This window comes from Euprymna scolopes, chromosome 26, assembly GCF_053919585.1.
Source record: "Euprymna scolopes isolate OS-2025 chromosome 26, ASM5391958v1, whole genome shotgun sequence".
Lineage (NCBI taxonomy): Eukaryota > Metazoa > Mollusca > Cephalopoda > Sepiida > Sepiolidae > Euprymna > Euprymna scolopes.
In genome coordinates this window covers 72,007,072-72,019,571 of record NC_136507.1, presented here as the reverse complement: position 1 = coordinate 72,019,571, position 12,500 = coordinate 72,007,072, and the positions used below count along the sequence as shown (strand labels likewise).

General features: G+C 34.5%; 1 protein-coding gene across 1 annotated transcript in view; it reads right to left on the bottom strand.

The window, feature by feature from the left end:
- Positions 1–4,503: 4,503 nt before the first annotated feature.
- Positions 4,504–12,500, bottom strand: part of LOC145248166 (proton channel OtopLc-like) — a 125,308-nt gene continuing 117,311 nt past the window's right edge. Inside the window, exon 7 of the mRNA XM_080110005.1 lies at positions 4,504–9,415. Coding sequence (XP_079966131.1) covers positions 8,505–9,415 — 911 coding nt within the window. The 3' untranslated portion in view covers positions 4,504–8,504. The remainder of the gene's footprint in view (positions 9,416–12,500) is intronic.

The following is a 12,500-nucleotide window of genomic DNA, read 5'->3' as shown; positions in this document are numbered from 1 at the left end:
ATACATACATACATATATATATACATACATATATATACAGATACATACATATATATACATACGTATATATATACATACATATATATATGCTTATATATATACATATATATACATATGATGATGATGATTGCAACGTCTTGTCAGACGAGTGCCACTCCCTCAGACATTTAAAATTCATGAGCCCAAATGCCTGAGGGAGTATCTATACAAAGATGATGTTACAGAGTCTTAGCTTTGTACAACAGCTAAGTCTCTCTCTCGGTTCAAAATGTTGAGATCCAGCAACAAGCAAGAGCAAGATAGCCAGCAACAAATTAAACTGCAGACCAGCTTAATGCGGGTACTGGTCTTCCGCTTTATGGTTTTTTAAATCAGAGATTTGCTTCTCCTAGAAAGGTTGCCTTCACCACGGCTTACGGGAGCCCTCTCCACCCCAATACACATATACACAAACACAAATATACACGGTGCTAGTTGGCCGTTGACCCAGAAAAGAGTTTATTTGCCCTTTGGAAGGTCTTGTTTTTAATCCTTCAGGGAGACTAGCCGCCCTCCTCACCAAACAAGTCTGGTGGGGGAACCAGTTTAGTCGGGTCACCGGCGACTAAACTGGGCAACTAAATATATACATATATATACATATATACATGCATATATATATACATATGTATGCATACATATATATATATACATACATATATACATACATATATATACACATACATATATATATATATATATATATATATACATACATATATATATATACATACATATATACATATACATACATATATACATATATATATATACACATATATACATATATATATACATATATACATATATATATACACATATATATACCTATATATATGCATATATATATATACATATATATATGCATATATATACATATATACATACATATATATATATACATATATATGCATACATATACATAAATATACATACCCATATACATGTACATATATATACATATATATATACATAAATATACATACACATATAAATGTACATATATATATATACACATATACACACATACATTAGGTGTATCAGAATTTTTGTAGGAATTTTTGACACCCCTAACACGAAACTGCGAATAAAATATAAAAATCTCGTAATTTCTCTGTTAAAAGAGGGTTATTTAGTTTCTTTATGGATTATACTTCCAAAATAAACTATTAAAGTTGTTTTAAAAGTAATAGAAATATTTTTTTTTAAAAACAGTAATGAATTATCCGAACTCAATATTTTTCAATTTTTAATCTTTAAAAATCTATCAAAATTTTCCTATTGATTCTATTTTTACGATTTTTTTAGGGTCAATGTGAAATTTTATGTTCTTTCCAATAAACCGAATATAATGTTTTAGACAAACGCTTTTTTTAAATTCATGCCCCCCCCCATTTTCAAATTTCTATTAAAAAGTAAATAATTAATTTACTCACCGAAAAGTAAATAATTAATTTACTCACAAATTGAAGAGAAAAGGTCAATAAATAATATATTTCAATTTAAAACAAAAAACAAGTAGTGTTTTTTAGAATTTTACCTGTAAAGTTTGAAGTTTAAAACCTTTTTTTTAAACCACGTTATTTGTTTTTTCTTTTTTTTTTTTAATGGAACCTTGGTCCTTGCTCCTTTAATTGAAAAAAAAAAAAATTAGGGCTTGAATTACATTTTTCGAGGAGTTATAAGCTTGGAAAGACAGGGGGTCGAATAATTCACGCCTCCCATTTTGAAATGTCTATTAAAAAGTAAATAATTAATTTATGTACTAAAGTCTTATATATCACAAATTGAAGAGACAAGGACAATAAATAATATACACAAATTTAAAACAAAAAAAAAGAACTGTTTTTTTAGAAATTTACCTGTAAACTCCGAAGTTTAAAACTTAAAAAAAAAAAAACTCTTTTTTTTTTTTTTTTTTTAAATGAAACCTTGATCCTTGCTTCTTTAATTGAAAAAAAAATTAGGGCTTGAATTACATTTTTCGAGGAGTTATAAGCTTGGAAAAATGGGGTGGAATTATTCACTATTTTCACGAAATTTCTGACACACGTACACATACATATACACACACATATATATATATATATTTCCATGGGGAAATATTTTTTCTCTTCCTGCCGAACAGTGCGCAAATGAGACCACTGAATGGATCAAAACAGCAATAGAAGCACATGTTCCCATGCGGAAATTTTATAGCAAGCCCCACTCTCCCCAATGGTTTACTTCGACTTGCGCAACTGCCATTGCTCAAAGGCAGCATGCATACCACAGACTTAACCGACATAAGTCCAGTTCAAACAAACAGAAGTACATAGAAGCAAGAAATAACGTTAAGAAAGAAATAGCGACAGCTAAGAGAGAATTTACTGAAACCACTAAAAAACGCATCGAAGCACAAAAATTAGGAAATCGTGACTTCTGGAAAATCTACAACAGTGTAGTAAACAATGGGCAATCAACAATTCCCCCACTAACCAACAATCACGAGGTTGTTTGCTCAGCAACCGACAAAGCTAATATGCTTGCCAGCCGGTTTGCCTCGAACTCCACACTGGACCCTACCAACCACCCCCTGCCTGACTTTCCTTTGCGGACAGACGCCACGCTAGACGATCTAAAAATCACCCCTGCTCAGGTACATGCTATCATAATAAATCTTGACACTTCCAAAGCATGCGGACCTGATCTCATCCCAGCTGTGCTATTAAAAAAGTGCTCAGCCGAAGTAGCTCCAGTTCTTTCCAAACTCTTCAACAAATGCCTTAATGAATCATGCTTTCCGGGCTGTTGGAAAACCGCTTCTGTGGTACCAATATTCAAGAATTCTGGCGAAAGAACTGACCCATCAAATTATCGCCCCATTAGCCTCCTCCCACTTTTCTCCAAAATATTTGAGACCATAATTAACCATGCTCTAGTCCGGCACCTTACAGACGCTAAACTTCTGACTGACAAACAATATGGATTTAGACAAGCCCGTTCCACAGCTGACATTCTCACTGTAATCTCTGAACGTATATACCATTCACTGGACAAAGCGGGGGAGGGCAGAGCGGTAGCTCTAGATATATCTAAGGCTTTTGACAAGGTATGGCACAAGGGTCTCCTCAGGAAAATTAAATCATACGGTATCACTGGTAGAATACTTAGCATAATTGAATTCTTCTTAGACAAGAGAAAAATCCAGGTTGTCCTCGACAGTCGAACATCTAAACAGTGTGATATAAATGCGGGAGTGCCTCAGGGGTCTATTCTTGGACCTCTATTGTTCCTGATATTTATTAATGACCTCCCCGACAAAACTGCCTCTGAGATGGGTATATATGCTGATGACACTACACTCTATAAAAGGCATGACAGGAAAACAAATGAACACATATCTAAAGAAATGGCAAAAACACTAGAGGATGACCTCCAATCTGTAGTGGAATGGGGACATAAATGGATGGTCACATTCAATGCTGCCAAAACCAAACTGGTTTCCTTCAATAACTAAAAGAAACCTTCTCTGCCACCAATAGCAATGGCTAGTGACTCCCTGTCTGAGAGTACATCTTTCAAACTGCTTGGCCTAACGTTCACAGGAAACATGAGCTGGAACAATTATATTGAAAACATTGCCAGGGCCGCTGCAAAAAAGGTAGGCTCTCTCTACCGTGCTAGAAAACTACTTATGCCTGAAATTATCTTGTACCTCTATAAGGCCACCATTCGCCCATGTATGGAGTATTGTTGTCACATCTGGGCTGGTGCGTCTACTACTAGTCTCTCACTCCTAGACAAGGTCAAAAAAGAGTCGCAAATCTGATAGGCCCTGAACTGGCATCTAAGCTTCAGCCTCTGTCCCATCGACGAAACGTTTCATCCCTCTGCTTGTTCTACAAGTATTTTAATGGTGAGTGCTCCGACGAACTGCAGACACTTGTGCCCCCACGACGCAGACACCCTCGACAAACCCAACAGGCAGCTAAATCCCACCCCCACACAGTAGAGATCCCTAGATGCAAAAGATCCTTCTACTCCAGTAGTTTCTTCCCCAGAACCGCTAGACTCTGGAATTCCATTCCAGGATCATGCTTCCCTAACTGTACTGACATGCAGAAGTTCAAGTGCAACGTGAACCGACATCTTGCTGCCCAAATCCCTACATAGTGCCCCCGTAGTTGCTGACCCTGATAGTAGCCCCCTACACCTGAGTGGCAATGTGCCTTGTTTGGGGTGAAAATGTAATAAAAAAAAAAAAAATTAATATATAATAATAAATAGTGAAATACAGTGTTAAATGGTAAGATTGTCATTCTAAAAATAAAAAAATAGTTTAAGACTCGTAAAATTCATACTAGAATTGTTCATGGCGTAGTGAATAAAGTGCTTGTAATTCAGTACTGCAGATTGGAGGTTCAATCCTCAGTACAGGTGACACTCAGAAATACAATTGTGAAAAAAAAACATAACAAAAGATAATTTAATTTAAAGTTTATTTAAAGAATACGACAATAAAAAATTGACAAAATGAGAAAAAGTTAGAATGATCAAAAGAATAAATAATCGACCAAAGTCAGAGTGGAATATGGTTTCTGATTTTTTTTTTTTTTACCCATCCTCATATTCTGTACACGCATTATATTATTATAAAAATTATTATATAAAAAAAAAAACGAGAAATTTTTATTTTTTTGAAAAAACAAAAAAACAAAACAAACTTATTAGGATGCACCAGACTTTTTTAGACGAAAAAGAAAATACAAAATATAAAAAAAGTATTAAAATATTTTAACGGCATTTAAAAAATATTTTTAATGCTATACGGTTTGTTCGTAGCGCTGTTTACAACGAGATTTTGCTTGTGTGATTTTTATATAGAGAATTTATAAAGTCTGTCTTAATTATATATGATATCATTAATCCGCAAAAAAAAAAAAAGGAAAACACACTGCTTTTTGAGTTGAGAACCCTGCTAAGATTTATAAATAGGATTCTAATTTTATTTCATGTAAACTTGTTATTCTGCTTAATTGTAATTAAAATTTATTGAAAACGAACAAATACTTTGGTTTCTATTTAATATTTTCAACATTTTTTAAGCGTGTGAATGAGGAGAAATTTATTCAAAAATTCGATTCGTCCAAATTTAGTTGAATCGAGTTATCGCCCTTTAAATGTTCTCTTAAAACATGACGTTTAATTCGCACGAATGGCCAAGATCAAAGTGTAGTATCTGTTTTCAGATGCGGCACTTCCATTTCTCGTTCTCTTTCAGTGGAGGAGAAATCCTTCACGACTGAGACAATTTTTATTTTTGTACCTTTTCTCCACGTTAAAAAACGACCCTGGTGTCTAACTCTGTCCCGTGGGGAGCCATTGTAAACAGGTACTATCAGCAGTAAAAAATCTTAAATAAATAAGAGACAAATTATTTTTTTTTATCACTACTACCTGTTTAAAAATTTTTATTTTTTATTTTTACGTATTACCAATTCTACGCAACATAAAATCCAAATCGTATTTACAGATCTTTAATAAATTTCAAAGTTAAAGAATTTAACATTTTAAAACTTTTCTTTTATGTGGTTCTTGTTCAGAATTCCTCCTATATTAAAAAGCAAAATTAGAGAAAATAATCTGCACAGCGTATGTACCCGTGACGCAACTAAAATATCACATTCCAAAAATCCCGTAAATTGATCAAGTAGTTTTATTTTTATAAAGAAAATCATTTAACCGATTAATGGAAATCCGTATATATTAACAACAAAAATCTCGCAAGTTTGAATTATTGCCGAGTTATCTCTCTTTATTTATTCCTTTCTTTCTAGAGATTGTTTTAAAATGTCTACACGAGACAGCCGCTCCTCGATTACTTATAAAAATATTTAAAAATAAAATTACTTGATAAATTCATATGATTGTTTTTTTTTGTTTTTTTTTTAAATATGATATTTTTGTTTCTTCACAGGTACGTACATCATACAGAGTTGTTTAATATTGGGCGAATTCTGGACAAAAACTCTACAATTCTGACATAGATTAGTGACCTTTTAAACTAGCGCATTTCATGTGAAAATATTATTTATCATGCCGAAATTAGTATGAATTCCCCCAAAGTACGAAAGATGATACAGTAAAAATATAATTACAAGTAAAAATAGAATTTTTCGAATTATCAAGTTTCTTTGCATATTTCAATGCGGAAGAGTTGTGCGGTCAATTCTGTATGACAAACTGACTTATCTCCCTTGACTTAAATTAGAGGTTCGCCATTTTAAAACACAAAATGTCAGAACGTAATTGCGGATGATTTTTTTTGTTAAAAATACATCAAACACATCTTTTACTATATCATTTTTCGTAATTATTGAAAATTTATACTAATTTCGATATGACGCGTAAGTACATAATGTTTTCACCTGAAATGCGCTGATTTAAAATATCACTAATCTGCACAAGCACCAAAATTTGGTATAAGGCTGGAAGGTGGATGGGGGAAGTTTGAATAATCCCGCGCACAAGAGGTGGCAAATTTAAAAAGAGATGGACCCTTAAAATTTGTCTGAGCATTGGTTATATATCTTTTTAAATGCGTATTCAGAATATGAGGGTGCGGTAAAGACATGCCCTTTTATCTCTGGAAGAGAAATCAATTGTAATTGATTAAAAAAAACTTTGAAAAATGTAAAAAAAAAAAATAAGTATAGACTAAACGATGTAGGAGACGTCTGTTCGTATAATGTGTTAACGGCTATGTCAAAGGAATACAGGATAAATGTCACGTTTCATTCTATGTTTCCGGTGAAAGTTATGGTTCCGAAGAATTCGACGAGAGGAGTGGGTGGGCGCAAATAAAGATGGGAGGGTAAGGCACGCATGGGTGAAAATTTCTTTAAAAAAAAAAAAGAAAGGGAGATAAGTTATTAATTGCATTCGAATTTCTAAGAGTACGTGAAACGCACACGACGGGCCACAAAACTGCCAAGCTTGAAGATGACGATTTCATATCATATTTGAATATGAATTAATATGTATTTTAATATTTTATAGGGAGAAATGGTCGTTATTTTTTTTTTTCAAGTTGATAATCTGTGTGTAGAATTATATATGTATAAATATATATGCCGCATCATATATAAATGGAAAAAAGGAAGATGAAAATTTCACTTGATAAAACCCATATAACAGTTTAGCGAAACCGTTTTCTCTCCGTTTTTTCTTTGTTCCTTACTGATTTTTCTGATAAACTGATTGGTTGAGAATTTCTCAATTGTGTTAACCAGATGCGAATATGAATATCCCAGTTCATTTGAAAAAGCCCATGCTTGGGTTGAAATAAATTCATGAAATTAGATTAAGCTGGCGTTGCATTGTTTCTTTTAACCATTATGTGTGTGTGTATGTATGGATATATGTGTGAATGTATGCATATGGATATATGTGTGTATGTATGCATATATATATATATATATATGGATATATGTGTGTATGTAAGTATATATGTATGGATATATGTGTGTGCATGTATATATGTATGGATATATGTGTGTGAATGTATGTATATATGTATGGATACATGTGTGTGTGTGTGTGTATGTATATATGTATGAATATGTGTGTCTATATATGTGTATATGCATGGATATTCGTGCGTATGTACGTATATATGTAGGATACATATGTGTGTGTATGTATGCATATATGTATCGATACAAATGTGTGCGTGCGTGTGTGTGTTTGCATGTATTTATATACGTATGGATACATATGTGCGTGTGCATTTATGTATGCATGTATGTATATATGCAAATATGTATGCAAATATATATATATGAATGGAGGTATATATGTGTGCATGGCTTCATATATGCATGTATATATGCATGTATATATGCATGCATATATGTATATGCATGTATTTTTATATATTTATAAATAGGTGTATATAGGCACAAATAGGTGTTTACTGGTACATTATATATATATATATATATATATATATATATATATATATATATATATATATATTTACACGTACACACACACACACACACATATATATATATATATATATATATATATATATATATATATATATATATATACAATTGATGTACTTTTGAATACGTATGCATATTTTTCGGTACGTCCAATGAGTTCGTCGATCGGTTTTTGGTCGGTCTGTCATACTTAACTCTGAAATATATTTCCCATCGTTAATCGCACGGATTAAATGAGCGCATCCTAAGAATAGGTCCGTTCTTTTGATTGCATGCAGCGATTTCTGTTTTGTTCGTTTGTGTTTTGTAGATTGTTAAAACGATTAATACAATTTTTGATATCAAGATTTTCAAATCAGTGTGTCTAAAAAATAAATATATATGTAAAAAAAAAAAAAAAAAAAAGTAAAAGTCTTAATTTTTGCATGATTGGGCCGACCAGGAAAAGATCGGACAGAGCTGATCGTGTAAGAGTTAAGTGTCCTTGTCTTTTTGGTAAGCATCGTACCAGATTTCCGACAGACAAATGACCGAGTGGAAACGGATAAAGACAAGAAGAGGCAGACAGAAATGAATGATTATATTCCACGCCAACAAGCCAAAGAATCTCTCGTGCAGCGGCACCACAGTCGTCTTTTTCACTTCAAAGCTGCTAACCGACCACAGGGCCAGGTTACACACCAACAGGAACGTTACAATGGCACGCCCTGGTTTTCTGGTCTGTTGTTCTTCATATTTAATGCTTCGACAGAGACCGTCCAGCAGGAAGACAGCTTGGACGCTAAGTTGCATGAGTTCCATGCAAATACAGATGACGGATAGAATGGCGACCATGCCGAACTCTTTGAAGCCAGACGCTGAAGAGATGAGCAACAGGAATAGGTAGACGTAAGTACCGGACAGGGCGATGATCAGCAGGATGGAATCAAGAGATATCATCCGGCTACTGCGGAACCTCAGGGTTGAAAGGCGAAGATAGCCGAGGATGACGCCGATGGTGGTGATGACAAGCAGGGCGATTTCGGTGATGAAAAATACCTTAATGGCGGTCTCTGAATCAGATATGCGAACTTCGAACACGAAGAAAGTGGCAATGGCGATTAAAGTGATGACACCAATGAGAAGTCCAAGGAAGAGACCACGGTTGGCCTTTTCACAATCCATAGAAGCCGTGCTCTGTGGTTGAGAACTAGTCAAAGACATGTGGCTTGGCCACTTTTGCTTGACCTTCACACCGACGTACAGGTACATACGATGGATGATGCCGGATGCAATAAGACTGTACATGATGGTGCATGGGAAGAGATAAGGGGAGGCGACTCTGGCGAGTGTGACGTCTTCAAAACAACTCTTTGTTGCATTAGTAACCGCTTTGGCACCTTGAGCTGGAAGTAAGAAGAAATTAAAATCAATTAATAAAACGTATGAAAATTTCTAAATATTCAAAATTTGATGAAACTGATTAATTTGAATAAAATCTAAACATCTAAAAAAAATGAAAATAATTTGAAGAAATTTTTTATTCACAAATTCATCTGTCGAATTGGTTGTTAACGTTTGCCTATTTGATAGCCAATCAACCTTTTGGGGATATTTAATGCTGAAGCATAATATCAATTAAAAATAATTGGTTAGTTTAGTGTTCATCTTTTATGGCATACTAACCGACAGCCTCTAAGGTTTTCCTTGAGCTAAGGGAATAACCAAAAGTCACAGTGAGCAAGGTCTGGACTATAGGGAGGGTGAAGAACTGTTTGATACTCATCTTGGTCAAATAGTCTGTGATCTTCTTTGAGCACCCTTGTGACAAACTTTGCCCAAATCTTCCGCATCTTCAGTTTCTCATGAATAATTGTGTGTACGGTTCCCACACTGACATTAAACTGTGCACTTTTTTTTTTTTTTTTTTTTTTTTTTACATGGATGTCACCACTTATCAAGGCCCAGAGGCCACTCAAGGATAAGGGTTAATAGGTATAAATTAGTCATTGTGATTTTAGCATAGTAAACAGTGGGAATTTTGTAACTTACTTAGGGGGACGATTCAATTAGAACTTGTTCACATTGGACTTTTTCTTTTTTTTTTTTTTTTTCATAGGTATCAACACATTATCAAGGCCAAGAGGCCACTCAAGGATAAGGGTTAAAAAGTGTACAGTAGAAATTGGACAATATAGTAATCATTAGTAATGAAAATTTGTTAAATTTGATAACTTATATGGAACGGTTCATCAAGAACTTATTTACGTTAGACTTGAAGACAAACATATTGTAGTCAGCCGGAAAGCAGGAAAACGGAAGACAATTCCACAGGCGTGCAGTTCTAATAAAAAAGCTTTGTTCATGGAATCTATGTTTAGGTTTAGGCACAGATAAAGAGTGGGGGGAATTATTGATAGTGTTTACAGCTAGACGAGTGTTTCTTGTGAAAGTTTTGCGAGGGGGGACCATAGATTGAAGCTCAGTCGAACACTTTCCATGAAAATAACGATACATCAGAGACAAACTTGCAACATCTCTTCTGTGGGATAGAGGTTGCAAGGAAGAGAAAAGGACATCTCCTACAAGGCTACGAAGTCTATTTTGAACTCTATCAAGGCAGGACAAGTCCTTTCTAGCAGCTCCTGCCCAGATGTGGCAACAGTATTCCATCCTTGGACGTACCTGGCTCTTATATAAATAGAGAATTGCATCAGCAGTGAGATATCTACTGGATCGATAGAAAGTTCCCACCATTTTTCCAGCGGCCTTGGCAACAGATTTGATGTACGTGTTCCATTTAAGATCAGGAGTAATGGTCAAGCCCAGAAGCTTGTCAAAACTTGAGGCCTCCTGAAGACGAGAGCCATTCATTTCAATTGATGCCAGATGAGGATCAGAATGTTGATGATGTAAAGAGAGAAGCTTGGTTTTAGATGCATTAAAAGTAACCAGCCACTCCTTTCCTCATTGTACTACGTGCTCAAGATCAGAGGAGAGAGAATTGGAGAGAACTTGGTCGTTTACTGTCTTAGATGTGCTACCATAAATGGTAGTGTCGTCAGCATAAATGTCTACAAATGATGTAAGGATGTGATTTGGAAGATCATTACGTTCCTTATCCATGAAATTCTTTATTTGGCCAATCAACTTTACTGTTGTGGCATTTTTTCTAAGTTAACAACAAAATTTTATTGCACATCGTTCAGATTGCATTTTTGAAATTCACCAACTGCGACAATCAGGCTTTAGTAGGGTGTATTCTAATTTCTGCTGTAGGTGTTCATTAAAAATAATTGGTTAGTTTTGTTTCCACTTTTTATGACACACTAAACATTTTTTTATCTCTGGCAAAGCGGGAGTTTAATCAAGTTTATTTGTTCGTGTATAGCATGACGCTTGACTAATCATAACCAAACTTGGTTAAAATATTAGTCATGGGTCAACTTAGAGCTGATTTAATTTTGTCATATCTCAGTCATATGTCAAAATATAAACAGATAAAAAAATATGAGGGGCGTTCCAAAAGTAAAGCCTCCTATTTTTTTTTTTAATTCCGCCTGAATGGATTAGAGGAGACTTACAAATTGCAAATTGCATTTTTATGATGGTTGAACTTATGCATTCATGATCTGAATGTTTAATCTCTCTGTTGGAAATATTGACGCTGTGAGACTAAGAAAGCAACCCTTGTCATGGACATGTGTCAGAAGCAGAGATGCGTCATTGAATTCCTAACAAAAATGTATTGAGAATGGTGGTGGCTATGTAAGTTCTGGATCACAATAGGTCGCTCGTTTTAATGGCATCACTACCGTTTTCGTAGCTCTTCAACTTTTTTAATTAAAATATAGAAAGCTTTGCTTTTGGAACAATTCTTGTATGACAAAACACGTTCCAGACGTCCATGCACAGCCATCGTTCATTGCTGGTAAAAATCCATTGAGAATGGTGATATGCAGAATGGTGATATGTAAAATAAATTCTGGAGCAGAAAAGCATGCTAGTTTTAATGTTACCACTCCCGTTTTCATAGCTCTTTAACTTTTTGAGTTAAAAAAATAGGAGGCTTTACTTTTGGAGCGACCCTCATATATAAAAATGATATGGAACACAGGATGAGAATAGTCTATCCCAGTGGATTAAATGAAGAGTTTGACAAAAGACCTCCCAGAAGATCAGAGAGCTAAATCGCCAGAACGTTGTCAACATGACATGGAGTACTGTTGCCACATCTGGGCATCAGCTATAAGAAGCAGCTTATCCTGCCTTGACAGAGTTCAAAATAGACTTCGTAGCCTAGTGGTGATGCCCTTTTCTTTTCCTTGCAACCTCTTTCTCACATAAGAGGCGTTGCAAGCCTATCACTGCTTTATCGTTATTTTCATATCAAGTGCTTGTTTGAGCTCCAATCTCTGCCCTCCCTCACCAAACTTTCAGGATAAACACTTGTTTAACTGAAACCACTATCAATAATTTATCTCACTCTTC